The 16675-nt window shown below is 38.5% G+C and overlaps 1 protein-coding gene across 1 annotated transcript in view; it reads left to right on the plus strand.

Annotated features, from left to right (window-relative positions):
- The window catches only part of LOC126473843 (drebrin-like protein B), a 211286-nt gene that overhangs the window by 188684 nt on the left and 5927 nt on the right, over positions 1-16675 (plus strand). The window contains exon 10 of the mRNA XM_050101173.1: positions 656-745. Within this exon, the coding sequence (XP_049957130.1) occupies positions 656-745 (90 nt within the window). The remainder of the gene's footprint in view (positions 1-655; positions 746-16675) is intronic.

Below are 16675 nucleotides of genomic sequence, written 5' to 3' on the forward strand. Positions count from 1 at the left end.
AAAATGGGAATCATTTCCCAAAACACTTCGTGTGCAATATGAATAAAAGAAAATTGTGACTGGTAGCAGAAAAGTTATTTGTAAACAAACCCACTGTTTTCACAGTCGCAGGCTTTCGCAGAACCATATATAATGGACAAAATCAGATCATCTATACTGTATATTAGATAAGAGTAAGTTGAGGGTTGTTAACTTGGAATCCCATTTAGAACTGAAACAGATCAAGCTGGAAGGATTTAGGGAGGAATAGAAGAAGAAGAAGAAGAAGAAGAAGAAGAAGAAGAAGAAGGAAAAAAGTAAAGATGTTGAGAGATATTCACTAGAATGTTATGTTAATTTACGACACTTCCAACTATGAGAATTTAAAGCCCTTTATGTTTTTAACGTGATGGTAACCTACATAAATAGTGATACACTTTACATACAGTTACTATTGGTTGCTCTGTAATCTCTTCATAGTATCGTTTCATCAGAACGAATTTTACATCAAGTTCCCTTACAATGATAAATGGAAGGGAGAATGTGTGCAATATTTATAATACTAACCAAATGTGAAATATAACTTCAGTAGAGCAAACAGTTTAACAGTTTCATTTGTTTGTTTATTTATTTAATTTTGTATTGGTGGTCACACAAATTTTTTGTCACGTTGCAGTCCACCACAGTGATGTAGAACCAGAGCAAGAAGTTTTGTTGAGTGATGATGTTGGACTCAGAGCTCGAGCTCTGTATGATTACCAAGCTGGTAAGTTGTATGAATGTATTTTTTTCCTATCCATGTCATGGTATAATTTAAAAGGGAATTGTTTAAAACTTAGTGCTTTCTAAAATGAATTTCCTCTTAACAACAATACATCACAATAGTCATGTGACTGTTCTATAATTCACTAAAGTAATAACGATTGGTTGCTGTTAGTTTGGTGACTGCTTGAAACAGAATTAAGTGTTATCATATAAGTATTTGTTTGTGGCTTATTTCCTGGGAATTATATACAAATTGTGTTTTTAAAATAGTTATAACTAGCAACCTGCCTTGGCTTCACATGGGTAGCACTAAGTATTTATGAACAGCTGACATGTCTGACATAGTGACAATAAATTACACATGCAAACCTCCTTGTGAATCTGTCAATGTATGCATGAAAACTATCAAAATAGCTACAGTAGTTCCTCCTGAGATTAGCCCTCACATACAGATAGAAAAATGTGGTAGGGGACTTCAATTTATAGTATGTATGGATATAGATATGTATAGTAGAATCACCATAGTGGCCAGTACAAAATCTTATAATGTATTTCCTCAAAAAAGGGTAAATTTTGATGGTAAAACAAGAAATCACGTATAAAATGTAAAGGTGAAATATCCAAGCTAAATAAATGTGTTATTAATTTGTGACTTACGATAAGTGCAATAAAAATTAATATAGCTTAACTTATATAAGAAAAAATGTGAGCTGATGTCTTAGCAATATACGGTACAATGAAATTAACTCAAGAAAACTCAACGTCTTTGGATAAATGAACTGTACTAAAACAGTCCACAGAAAGTGGAAAACTGGAAAAAAGTGTGAAAGTAGTGTAAATTTAGAGCTCAATAAACACTGAAGAACTCTTCGTAATGAACTACGAAAACTCCAAAAGTAAATAATGCATTCCCGAACAGTTCATAAATCATGAGGACAGTTAATCCTTTAAAACATGTAGGAACAGATGACATAGATACAAATTTCAGCAGTTTCCGAGCAACTTTTGCAAACAACTAATACAAAAGTGATTCTGCACGTATCACACTGCAGAATTGACAATGCAAGCCAGTACAGTAGGCTGTATAAAACAAACAAGTTTGTACCATCCAGCGCAGTTTTGCTAAGGTAGTGGCAGTTAATTTGTTTTTAAGGGGGAGAGTGGGATACGAGGCATGGGCTGCATCTTGTTATGAAAGGAAAGAAAATCTTTGTAGGAACATTATTCAGCTGTGGTATAGCCCTCACTCTGTCATTAATCTCTGTGAACTGCCTGCAACACGAAAAACGGACTGCTATAAAAAATGAATGCTCACAGTCTGGCGAAGTCACAACAAAAAGAATTATCAGTAAATACTTCTTCTTTGACCCAAGTAACTGACAGAGTGTCAGTCCAAAAAATTATCTCTATGTAAAGAAACTGATGAAAAAGCACTACCAGAAAAAGACAGAAGAAGAAGAAGAAGAAGAAGAAGAAGAGCACGGTGAGGCAGAGGACAGCTGCTAAACAACACATACAAGATTTGTTATGGCTCAATCCACTGCAGAAGAATACAGACAAGTAGTCCAGGACTCCCTGGGTGTGCAGATCAAGACATTAGAAGAAAATAAGACTTTTCACATCAAAGAATTAATAAAGAAAAAAATATACCTCATATAGAACTTAATAATTCTCCAACTCTGCTATGTCATAATATAGAGGGCATGACCTGTAATTTACATGAGCTAGAGGTCCTTCTGAACGATACATAGGAGGAGGTTCAAGCCTAATGTGTAACTGAACATTGGCTTCCAGAAATATAAAAAAATGTACTTCTGGAATTTCGGACTATTCAGGTGATTATCAGCTTTTGAAGGGAAATGTACGGAGAAGGTGTGACATGTGTATATGTATGAACAGGTATTAAATCAAAGGAAATAAGGTTTAACAATGTCAAACATATTGAAAAAGATTTTAAGTATTGTTGATGTGAACCAACAGAAATAATTACTCCAAGAACTAACAATCCCTGGTTCTAATAACCCAGTGAGAACATTGGACAAACAATTACAAGCTATCATAATTCAAGAAAGTAATGACAATATTATTCCAGGTGGTACTCAATCCACCCATCAACAGGCGGCAGCTGGGTCTTCGGAGTCTGGGGGGCCTGGGCAGTCACGGACACATAGAAAGTCTGAGTGCTCTGGCAGACTTCCATCCAAGACCATCACTTATATAGGCACATTTAATATCAACACTCTAATTCAACCGGGAAAATTACACGATCTAGTACAGGAGTTAGAGTGACAAAAAATTAAGATTTTAGCCCTTCAAGAAACACGATTCACAGATGAAGCCACAGTAGATTATGGAAATTACCACATCTCTGTGTGTAAAACAGAAAATTGTATTGCTAAAGGTGCTCCGCTTCTGGGAATGGCTGTTGTCATCCATAAAAATACAACAGACTCCATAGGAGACGTGTGCCCCATAAGCAGCCACCTTGTGACAATACACACACTGTGCACTAACAAGAAATACACCTTCATTAATGTTCACACCTCCACCAACATTGCTAACAAAAAGGATCCACAGACTGTGGAGAAATTCTGGGCCGATCTTGAGAAAGTAATGGCCAAAAATCCCGAAGCCCCGAAGCAGGACATCAAAATCGTATTGGATGATTTCAGTGCTCTGATAGGCAAAGAAAAACAATACTGGAAAACAGTAGAAAAATATCTCACCCATAAAATTACCAAAAAAAAAGGTTTATCGAATTGTGCCAACAAAACAACCTTAAAATCATGTCAACATAGTTTTGAGGAAGACTCCTCGAAAACAAAAGACCTGAAGATCCCCAATAACAGATCTCGGTGAATATTAGATTAATCATGTTGCCATCTTGTATCCTCTACAGAAGTAAGTTCGTGACACACAAGCCCGTAGAGGTGCAAACATAGATTCAGATCACTATCTAACATGGATAAAAATGAAATTTACCCCAAAGAGAATGCACCAGCAGAAATTTGACACCAGAAGAATCAAAGAAACTAAGTTTGGAGAAGAACTGTAAAAAGTCCAGACGGATACTTAGGAAAAATTTCACAGTAAAACAATCCAGAAGGCTAAAGATTTAGTCCTCCTGAACATAAAAAAAAACCACACAAAACATACATGGTGTGATACAGTGTGTGATAAAGCTTAAAGAAAACACCGGAAAATCCTCAATACTTTTATGAAACTAGGAAACAAGTGGTGAAAATCACTAGGCAGACAAAAAAAAATACTTTAAAAAAAACTGAACATAATCAAAGAAAACTTCCGCAACTACAATACACAAGATTTTTACAGAACTTTTGCAGAAAAAGTTTGTGGATACAGCCCACAAAATTTATGTTTCAAGAAATCTGACAGAAAACTTGCACCAACTAACCAGGAAAACTCTAAGGAACTGGCACAATATATTTCAACACTCCTTAATTGTCCGGAACCACCTTTGAGATTCTCTAAAAAAGAATCTGCTTACAAGCACCCTGAATCATCTCCACCAATACAAGAAGAAATTCACAAACACATTATTAAATTAAATAACAAAACAATAGAACATCTGGTGAAGATGGGTTTATTGCTGAGCTACTGAAAACTCCAGGACCAAATTTTCTCAGAGTGTTAACCCAAATCATTGCAGATATTTTGGAGACAGAAAAATTATCCCAGGAATGGAAATGTGCACTTACTTATGCATTACACAAAAAAGGAGACAAATCTGACGTAAATAATGACCGAGACATGTCCCTATACAACTGGAAAACAAAATTGGTGAATACCAAGGTGGCTTTTGCCCCAGTATATCCTGCACAGAATAAACTTTCAGTCTAAAGACCGTGCTAATATATAAAGCAGTCAGAAGCAGCCCAATAATTTGCATGTTTTTTTACTTTAAAAAGGTATACAACTCAATTGACCAAAAAGTATTTTTTGATATCCTTGAAGAACAAGGGTTAGATCCAGAAACCCTTAACCTCATCAGAGAAACATTGACCGATACTACCTCCAAGGTGAAATTCATGTGTGAAATATCTGAGCCCTTCCTGATCAAAACTGGCATTTGACAAGGTGATGGTCTATCTCCTTGTGCTGGACATGGTGATCCACGAATGGGAAAAGGAATTGAAGAATAAAAACTGCTGGAAACCTATACAGATGGGGTGAGTCAAAAATGACATAAGAATTTCATGTTTAGCTTTTGCTGACGTCTTAGCCTTACTAGCATATGATGAGATAACAGCAATCGAACAGGTTGAAACCCTTAAAGAATGCACAGAGAAAGTTAGTCTGTGAATGTCTTTCCTGAAGTCTGAGTTCATCGCCACATGAACTGACACCCAAAACTTTGCTACAAAATACGCTCATATCAATAGAGCCGATTTTTCAAATACTTAGTTGAAGTCCTTGAACCTATGGGCCGAGACAAAATAGCAAAAAGCATTTGCCTCCAAAAACTAAAGAGAGACTATGGAAGAACCTACAAGGTGTACAATAAAAAGTGCTTGTCCAAAAAAACTAAAATTAGGCACTATAATACGGTATTAAAACCTGAAGTCCTGTATGCCAGTGGAACCCTGACAGTCCACATAAAAGAAGACCTACAGAACTTATTAAAGGAAAAACGTAAAATCATCAGAAAGATACTAGGGCCAAAGAAAACAGAAGAGGGCTATAGACTGCAATCTTGTCGACCAACTGGGAAATTGTCCAATGTTACAGCAGACATTTGAAAAAGGTGATTAAAATTATATGGGCACATCTCTAGGCTTTCCAAAACAAGACTTACACACAAAATTTTTAAATACATAGGAGGACTTAAAACTCTTGCCCTTGATACTAGAGATCAAAAAGAACCTACAAAAAGCTCCCATAAATTATTAAGACATTTTGGACAGAAAGGTATTTAAGCAGAAAGTTGACAGATGGGAAGTCAAGTCAGAGAACAAAGCTCCAAAGAAAGCAGAAACAAAATGGACAGAGGAAACAAAGAGAGCCCATACAGCAGAAAAATGAGAGCAGTGTGGAAAAAAGGAAATTGTAAAGTGTTGTGTGACAACCTGGGAAACCTCTTAAACAGTGGGGATTTCATTGTTAATTTCAGGGATAACTGAACAAAAGAGCAACATCTTGTTAATGTGCATAGAACATACAGTGTGGATACATGAATACAAGATGCCACCAGGCCTGGCAGCAGAAATGAAACTACAATTGACCCAATATTCATTGGTAAATAAAAATGTGTCTGTAAAGGTGAGGTCATTGATACAGTTATCTCAGATCATCAGGCAGTTAAACTGATTTAAGAGAAATCACCCAAGAAATTTAACAATAGCAAATATATAAGGGAGATTAATAATGAAGACAGCATTAGCGTCTTTAATCTCACCTTAAAAATGTAAATTGGAACAAGCAAACAAATAGTTCTGTAGATGTAAAATTCAACATATCCTTGTTTTTAAATAGCATAAATACTTTTATGATGCCTCAGCCCCTCTGAGGAGAATAAAAGGTAACAAAAAATCAAATGCATGAGTAACAGGTGAAATCAAAAAGTCAGTACGAAGTCTCTGGATGCTAAATAAATATGCAAAGCAGAATACTGTTATGACACCATATATGAAGTTGTGTAGGAAGAAGTACAGAGAAGCTGTAGTAGCAGCAAAATAGTAGTATATTAATTTAGTCATTGGAAAGGAGAACAAGAAACTGAAACTAGTGTGGAAAGTTATAAATAACACTAAACAACAAATTAAGTGAAATTGTGTAAATTGCATGGTTTTGAGTTAGTTATGTTTATTTCAGTATAAAATGATACAAAATCATCATCTTCACAAATATTTAGCTCTAGTTTTTTTTTTTTAAAGTACTCTACATTTTTGTATAAATAACTCACTAACTAAATATGCGTTCATGTCCTAAGATTCAGCATAACAAATTTTAAGTGAATAATTATGTGAATTATGTTGTGTGTTATGCATTGATATATTTTAGTGCCATTCTGGAAGTACAAAAGTAAAATACTATGGAAATATCAAGATAATATTACATGAATGAAAATACTTTGTAAGCCCACTTTGTAACAGATCTATGTAAAGCACAAAAGAAAATATAGAAATTAACTAGTCACAAATGTATATAAAGGACTGCAAATGTTAAATGTCCGTATGTACAGTATATACAATTACATATTTTGTTCATGGGCCATTCATGTTTATTGTAATGAGATGCACGAGCTCGGCTATCCCATTCACAGAGAAAGCAGCAATATTTAATATACCCTAACTGCATACTTAATAGCAGTGCAACTACTTCCAAGTCACCATAAATCACCTTTGAGAGTCATTATACTTGATGGCTTGTAGTAAAATTTTCATGTTTTGGTAAGACTCTTTCATACACACACTGTGCCCAACTGAAATAGAAGAAAACTCATATCAATATGTAACAGCACTCCTTTTAAGCTCAGCTTTGATGAATCAATAAAGAGTCTCCACTCATCAGGGTTGTAATTAATTCTGAGAGTCTTATTAGACCATTTATGTCTGCACATGCCGCAACACTATCTTGCATGTTAAAAAAAGGAGTGAATTGTTGCTCTCTTCTGTGGTAGAATGAAACACTTACATTGCTTTCCAGAAAGTAGCACTGCTGCAATCTTGATGCTAAAATCTCAGCCTTAGCTTTAGAGATCAGCCTTAGCTTTAGAGAGCTCCACATCTCTAATGAGATCACTTAACTCATTTTGAGACAGTTTTTGTAGATCACCAGTTGATGATATATGTGGAAGAAACTCTGGATCTTGTGATGTACATGGTTCAGGACATTCAGAATCCCCATCAGAATCTCGTACTCTGTTGGTGGTTCAGGTATTGGCAATCCTATCCCATGTAGCACTAGGCATATGGCACATTGAATTTAGAATAGATCACTGTCCACGTCTTCTTCTTAGATATTCCTTTCTTGATAGGAGGAACCATACAAAAGGATCAGTCACTGACATGGTTAGTTGGCTCATGCCAAATCGTGGCATTGCAAAGGGCATTGAACATCCTTTCCCATCTGTCCAGTTCCTGAGGTTGTTGGCACAAGTGTTGCAGATCACATGTGGTGCCCAGGTTTATCTTGATCACCTATTTTGCACCCAAAATAACAACTGTAAGCTTTTTAATCATTGGAGTTACTTGCTGTTTCTGTGAAGCAAATGTCACTTCACCACATGCATAGCAAAATGTGTCAGCACTGTTAACACAAACTCGTGGCATTTTTGTTCACTTCGGTAGCAGTCAGCTTGAACAACTGGTAGTGAATCTGGAAACAAATGTGCAAAAATTATTACATGCATTAATAAAGTCACTGAAGTTGAAGAGGAGGGAAACAAAAAGATCACTAAAATTGGTATCAAAATGTTTATATCCAAAATATTGCACACAAGTAAGACCAGGGACAATAATATAATCATTTGTTACTAGTTATTATGACTTTGACAAACAATTATAACATTTGATTTTAAACTTAACATAAAAATCCGTAAATAATTCTCTCACCATAATAAAATAGTGTGAAATGAAAACTAGACCTAATTTTGAATTGTCTTCGTGATATTCGTGATCAGCACATTAGAATTGATAGGTCTTGGCTATTTTCATTCGATTTACATTTTCATTGTTGCACAATATAATCATAGGGGCAAACATAATAAAGCAAGTAATAAATTTACCATATAACACATAAATTAAATTGTTGATGACTCACTTCTAATATTTAATGATCATTATATTAATGTAGCTCAAAACCTGATCACATGTAAATGTAATCCAGGCACAAATGGAGAAATTACAGTAAGTTAAATAATAATGTGCTCATATCCAGTAACACCCAAAGAAATACAAAGGGTTATCAGTAAACTGGAGAGTAAAACTACTTGTGGATTTGATGGTATCCCAACTTGTTGACATAATCAATAAGTCTTTGCAACAAGTGTGTTTCAAACAGGCTTAAATTATCAACAGTAATACCAGTTAATAAAAGAAGGTGACAAGTTTAACGTTAGTATCACTATTACGTGTATTCTCAAGAATAACTGAAAGAATAATACATGATAGATAATTAAACTTTATAAACAATTAATTATGTAAATAATTTTTTAAATATAAGCCATTTTTAAAACAGACTAAAAAGTATAAAATAATTTCTCCTGGCCCCATACAGATTTCTAACCCGACACAGTTAGTCTTGAAAATTAGTGTCTTTGAATTTTTGATAGATGTGACAGTACTTCTACAAATTAAAGCAATAGACATGTGTGTACACACACACACACACACACACACACACACACACACACACACACACACACACACACGCAACTCACAGAGACGACGGCAGTCTCAGGCAACTCAAACCACACTGCGTGTAGTAGCAACACCAGTGCATGATGGGAGTGGCGACTGGGTGGGGTTAAGGAGGAGGCTGGGACGGGGAGGTGGAGGGATAGTATGGTGTGGCTAACAGACAGTGAAATGCTGCAGGTTGGATGGATGGCAGGAGAGAGGTGGGAAAAGGGGGGAGGGGGGGCAGAGAGAAATAGCGAAAAAGGAGAGAAGTAAAAAGACTGAGTGTGACAGTGGAATGATGGCTGTGTAGTGCTGGAGTGGGAACAGGAAAGGGGCTGGATGGGTGAGGGCAGTGACTGACTAGGAAGAGTTCCCACCTGCGCAATTAAGAAAATCTGGTGTTGGGTTGGAAGGATCCATATGGCACAGGCTGTGAAGCAGTCATTGAAATGAAGGATGTCATGTGTGGCAGCGTGTTCGGCAACAGGGCAGTCCACTTGTTTCTTGGCCACAGTTTGTCAGTGGCCACTCATGCAGACAGACAGCTTGTTGGTTTCATGCCCACATAGAATGCAGTACAGTGGTTGTAGCTTAGTTTGTGGATCACATGAGTGGTTTCACAGGTAGCCTGCCTTTGATGGGATAGGTGATGTTCATGACCATACTGGAGTGGGTAACGGTGGGAGGATGTATGAGACAGGTCTTGCATCTAGGTCTATTACAGCGGTATAAGTGATGAGGTGAAGGGTTGGGAGCAGGGGATGTGTAAGGATGGACAATATATTGTGTAGGTTCGGTGGACAGTGGACTACCACTGTGGGAGGGGTGGGAAGGATAGTGGGCAGGACATTTCTCATTTCAGGGCATGAAGAAAGGTAGTCAAAACCCTGCAAAGAATGTAATTCTGAGTGGTACTGAGTTACGAGGGGAATGCTCGTTTGCGGCCAGGCAGTGGGACTTTGGGAGGTGGTGGGAGACTGGAAAGATAAGGCATGGGATATTTGTTTTTGTACAAGGTTGGGAGGATAATTAAAGTCTGTAAAGGCCTCAGTGAGACACTATAATGTTCACGAAGGCCTTAATGGTTAATGGCTGAAAGCTTTATTTGTGACAGTCTTTTTGTTGTACCTATCTGCAACTCAGCATTTCTGCTATATGGTGAGTAATAGATAATTGATGCATGAATACTTCACCTAAGTCACTAATAATGTTATATGAATTGTTGTGTGATATTTCTCAGTGCTTCTTACTATTAGGAATTGCATGCATCCCACATTTCTCGTTTTAAATTTTACAAGAATTGTCATAGTTATTAAAAATTCACAAGCACATATTTTCGGGACTATCTATATGGGGATAGGAGAAATTGCATTATTCTTTGTGGTCCAATTTAAAAACATGTTGCATTAAAAAGATTTTTATTTAAAAAATTATTTTATTCTTTTTAGTCTTTGTTGTTGTTGTTGTCTTCAGTCCTGAGACTGGTTTGATGCAGCTCTCCATGCTACTCTATCCTGTGTAAGCTTCTTCATCTCCCAGTACTTACTGCAACCTACATCCTTCTGAATCTGCTTAGTGTATTCATCTCTTGGTCTCCCTCTACAATTTTTACCCTCCACGCTGCCCTCCAATGCTAAATTTGTGATCCCTTGATGCCTCAGAACATGTCATACCAACCGGTCCCTTCTTCTTGTCAAGTTGTGCCACAAACTCCTCTTCTCCCCAATTCTATTCAATACCTCCTCATTAGTTATGTGATCTACCCATCTAATCTTCAGCATTCTTCTGTAGCACCGCATTTCGAAAGCTTCTATTCTCTTCTTGTCCAAACTATTTATCGTCCATGTTTCACTTCCATACATGGCTACACTCCATACGAATACTTTCAGAAATGACTTCCTGACACTTAAATCAATACTGGATGTTAACAAATTTCTCTTCTTCAGAAACGCTTTCCTTGCCATTGCCAGCCTACATTTTATATCCTCTCTACTTCGACCATCATCAGTTATTTTGCTCCCCAAATAGCAAAACTCCTTTACTACTTTAAGTGCCTCATTTCCTAATCCAATTCCCTCAGCATCACTCAACTTAATTCGACTACATTCCATTATCCTCGTTTTGCTTTCGTTGGTGTTCATCTTATATCTTCCTTTCAAGACACTGTCCATTCCATTCAACTGCTCTTCCAAGTTCTTTGCTGTCTCTGACAGAATTACAATGCCATCGGCGAACCTCAACATTTTTATTTCTTCTCCATGGACTTTAATACCTACTCTGAATTTTTCTTTTGTTTCCTTTACTGCTTGCTCAATATACAGATTGAATATCATCGGGGACAGGCTACAACCCTGTCTCACTCCCTTCTCAACCGCTGCTTCCCTTTCATGCCTCTCAACTCTTATAACTGCCATCTGGTTTCTGTATAAATTGTAAATAGCCTCTCGCTACCTGTATTTTACCCCTGCCACCCTCAGAATTTGAAAGAGAGTATCCCAGTCAACGTTGTCAAAAGCTTTCTCTAAGTCCACAAATACTAGAAATGTAGGTTTACCTTTCCTTAATCTATTTTCTAAGATAAGCCGTAGGGTCAGTATTGCCTCACGTGTTCCAACATTTCTGCAGAATCCAAACTGATCTTCGCTGAGGTCGGCTTCTACCAGTTTTTTCCTTCGTTTGTAAAGAATTCGCGTTAGTATTTTACAGCTGTGACTTATTAAACTGATAGTTGGGTAATTTTCACATCTGTCAACATCTGCTTTCTTTGGGATTGGAATTATTATATTCTTCTTGAAGCCTGAGGGTATTTCGCCTGTGTCATACATCTTGCTCACCAGATGGTAGAGTTTTGTCAGGACTAGCTCTCCCAAGGCCGTCAGTAGTTCCAATGGAATGTTGTCTACTCCCGGGGCCTTGTTTCGACTCAGGTCTTTCAGTGCTCTGTCAAACTCTTCACACAGTATCGTATCTCCCATTTCATTTTCATCTACATCTACATCTACATTTATACTCCGCAAGCCACCCAACGGTGTGTGGCGGAGGGCACTTTACGTGCCACTGTCATTACCTCCCTTTCCTGTTCCAGTCGCGTATGGTTCGCGGGAAGAACGACTGTCTGAAAGCCTCCGTGCACGCTCTAATCTCTCTAATTTTACATTCGTGATCTCCTCGGGAGGTATAAGTAGGGGGAAGCAATATATTCGATACCTCATCCAGAAACGCACCCTCTCGAAACCTGGCGAGCAAGCTACACCGCGATGCAGAGCGCCTCTCTTCCAGAGTCTGCCACTTGAGTTTATTAAACATCTCCGTAACGCTATCACGGTTACCAAATAACCCTGTGACGAAACGCGCCGCTCTTCTTTGGATCTTCTCTATCTCCTCTGTCAGACCGATCTGGTACGGATCCCACACCGATGAGCAATACTCAAGTATAGGTCGAACGAGTGTTTTGTAAGCCACCTCCTTTGTTGATGGACTACATTTTCTAAGCACTCTCCCAATGAATCTCAACCTGGTACCCGCCTTACCAACAATTAATTTTATATGATCATTCCACTTCAAATCATTCCACACGCATACTCCCAGATATTTTACAGAAGTAACTGCTACCAGTGTTTGTTCCGCTATCATATAATCATACAATAAAGGATCCTTCTTTCTATGTATTCGCAATACATTACATTTGTCTATGTTAAGGGTCAGTTGCCACTCCCTGCACCAAGTGCCTATCCGCTGCAGATCTTCCTGCATTTCGCTACAATTTTCTAATGCTGCAACTTCTCTGTATACTACAGCATCATCCGTGAAAAGCCGCATGGAACTTCCGACACTATCTACTAGGACATTTATATATATTGTGAAAAGCAATGGTCCCATAACACTCCCCTGTGGCACGCCAGAGTTTACTTTAACGTCTGTAGACGTCTCTCCATTGATAACAACATGCTGTGTTCTGTTTGCTAAAAACTCTTCAATCCAGCTACACAGCTGGTCTGATATTCCGTAGGCTCTTACTTTGTTTATCAGGCGACAGTGCGGAACTGTATCGAACGCCTTCCGGAAGTCAAGAAAAATAGCATCTACCTGGGAGCCTGTATCTAATATTTTCTGGGTCTCATGAACAAATAAGGCGAGTTGGGTCTCACACGATCGCTGTTTCCGGAATCCATGTTGATTCCTACATAGTAGATTCTGGGTTTCCAAAAACGACATGATACTCGAGCAAAAAACATGTTCTAAAATTCTACAACAGATCGACGTCAGAGATATAGGTCTATAGTTTTGCGCATCTGCTCGACGACCCTTCTTGAAGACTGGGACTATCTGTGCTCTTTTCCAATCATTTGGAACCCTCCGTTCCTCTAGAGACTTGCGGTACACGGCTATTAGAAGGGGGGCAAGTTCTTTCGCGTACTCTGTGTAGAATCGAATTGGTATCCCGTCAGGTCCAGTGGACTTTCCTCTATTGAGTGATTCCAGTTGCTTTTCTATTCCTTGGACACTTATTTCGATGTCAGCCATTTTTTCGTTTGTGCGAGGATTTAGAGAAGGAACTGCAGTGCGGTCTTCCTCTGTGAAACAGCTTTGGAAAAAGGTGTTTAGTATTTCAGCTTTACGTGTGTCATCCTCTGTTTCAATGCCATCATCATCCCATAGTGTCTGGATATGCTGTTTCGAGCCACTTACAGATTTAACGTAAGACCAGAACTTCCTAGGATTTTCTGTCAAGTCGGTACATAGAATTTTACTTTCGAATTAACTGAACGCTTCAAGCATAGCCCTCCTTACGCTTATTTTGACATCTTTTAGCTTCTGTTTGTCTGAGAGGTTTTGGCTGCGTTTAAACTTGGAGTGGAGCTCTCTTTGCTTTCGCAGTAGTTTCCTAACTTTGTTGTTGTACCACGGTGGGTTTTTCCCGTCCCTCACAGTTTTACTCGGCACGTACCTGTCTAAAACGCATTTTACGATTGCCTTGAACTTTTTCCATAAACACTCAACATTGTCAGTGTCGGAACAGAAATTTTCGTTTTGATCTGTTAGGTAGTCTGAAATCTGCCTTCTATTACTCTTGCTAAACAGATAAACCTTCCTCCCTTTTTTTATATTCCTATTAACTTCCATATTCAGGGATGCTGCAACGGCCTTATGATCACTGATTCCCTGTTCTGTACATACAGAGTCGAAAAGTTCGGGTCTATTTGTTATCAGTAGGTCCAAGATGTTATCTCCTCAAGTCGGTTCTCTGTTTAATTGCTCGAGGTAATTTTCGGATAGTGCATTCAGTATAATGTCACTCGATGCTCTGTCCCTACCACCCGTCCTAAACATCTGAGTGTCCCAGTCTATATCTGGTAAATTGAAATCTCCACCTAAGACTATAACATGCCGAGAAAATTTATGTGAAATGTATTCCAAACTTTCTCTCAGTTGTTCTGCCACTAATGCTGCTGAGTCGGGAGGTCGGTAAAAGGAGCCAATTATTAACCTAGTTCTGTTGTTGAGTGTAACCTCCACCCATAATAATTCACAGGAACTATCCACTTCTACTTCACTACAGGATAAACTACTACTAACAGCGACGAACACTCCACCACCGGTTGCATGCAATCTATCCTTTCTAAACACCGTCTGTACCTTTGTAAAAATTTCGGCAGAATTTATCTCTGGCTTAAGCCAGTTTTCTGTACCTATAACGATTTCAGCTTCGGTGCTTTCTATCAGCGCTTGAAGTTCTGGTACTTTACCAACGCAGCTTCAACAGTTGACAATTACAATACCGATTGCTGCTTGGTCCCCGCATGTCCTGACTTTGCCCCGCACCCGTTGAGGCTGTTGCCCTTTCTGTACTTGCCCAAGGCCATCTAACATCCTCTTCCATTTCCATAATATTGTCCTCAAGTACATCGCCCTTGTATAGACCCTCTATATACTCGTTCCACCTTTCTGCTTTCCCTTCTTTGCTTAGAACTGGGTTTCCATCTGAGCTCTTGATATTCATACAAGTGGCTCTCTTTTTTCCAAAGGTCTCTTTAATTTTCCTGTAGGCAGTATCTATCTTACCCCTAGTGAGATAAGCCTCTACATCCTTACATTTGTCCTCTAGCCATCCCTGCTTAACCATTTTGCACTTCCTGTCGATTTCATTTTTGAGACGTTTGTATTCCCTTTTGCCTGCTTCATTTACTGCGTTTTTATATTTTCTCCTTTCATCAATTAAATTCAATATTCCTTCTGTTACCCAAGGATTTCTACTAGCCCTCGTCTTTTTACCTACTTGATCCTCTGCTGCCTTCACTACTTCATTCCTCAGAGCTACCCATTCTTCTTCTACTGTATTTCTTTCCCCCATTTCTGTTCCCTTATGCTCCCTCTGAAACTCTGTACAACCTCTGGTTTAGTCAGTTTATCCAGGTCCCATCTCCTTAAATTCCCATCTTTTTGCAGTTTCTTCAGTTTTAATTTACAGTTCATAACCAATAGGTTGTGGTCAGAGTCCACATCTGCCCCTGGAAATGTCTTACAATTTAAAACCTGGTTCCTAAATCTCTGTCTTACCATTATATAATCTATCTGAAAACTCTCAGTATCTCCAGGCTTCTTCCATGTATACAACCTTCTTTTATGATTCTTGAACCAAGTGTTAGCTATGATTAAGTTATGCTCTGTGCAAAATTCTACCAGACAGCTTCCTCTTTCATTTCTCTCCCCCAATCCATATTCACCCAGTATGTTTCCTTCTCTCCCTTTTCCTACTCTCGAATTCCAGTCACCCATGACTATTAAATTTTCGTCTCCCTTCACTACCTGAATAATTTCTTTTATCTCATCATACATTTCATCAATTTCTTCATCATCTGCAGAGCTAGTTGGCATATAAACTTGTACTACTGTAGTAGGCATGGGCTTCATGTCTATCTTGGCCACAATAATGCGTTCACTATGCTGTTGGTAGTAGCTTACCCGCACTCCTATTTTTTTATTCATTATTAAACCTACTCCTGCATTACCCCTATTTGATTTTGTATTTATAACCCTGTATTCACCCGACCAAAAGTCTTGTTCCTCCTGCCACCTAACTTCACTAATTCCCACTATATCTAACTTTAACCTATCCATTTCCCTTTTTAAATTTTGTAACCTACCTGCCCGATTAAGGGATCTGATATTCCACACACCGATCCATAGAACGCCAGTTTTCTTTCTCCTGGTAACGACATCCTCTTGAGTAGTCCCTGCCTGGAGATCCGAATGGGGGACTATTTTACCTCTGGAATATTTTACCCAAGAGGACGCCATCATCATTTAAAAAAATTACGGCTGTAGTTTCCCCTTGCTTTCAGCCGTTTGGAGTACCAGCACAGCAAGGCCGTTTTGGTTGGTGTTGCAAGGCCAGATCAGTCAATCATCCAGACTGTTACCCCTGCAACTACTGAAAAGGCTGCTGCCCCTCTTCAGGAACCACATGTTTGTCTGGCCTCTCAACAGATACCCCTCTGTTGTGGTTGCATCTACGGTACGGCCATCTGTATCGCTGAGGCGCGCAAGCCTCCCCACCAATGGCAAGG

This window comes from Schistocerca serialis, chromosome 4 (genome assembly GCF_023864345.2).
Source record: "Schistocerca serialis cubense isolate TAMUIC-IGC-003099 chromosome 4, iqSchSeri2.2, whole genome shotgun sequence".
Classification (NCBI taxonomy): domain Eukaryota; kingdom Metazoa; phylum Arthropoda; class Insecta; order Orthoptera; family Acrididae; genus Schistocerca; species Schistocerca serialis.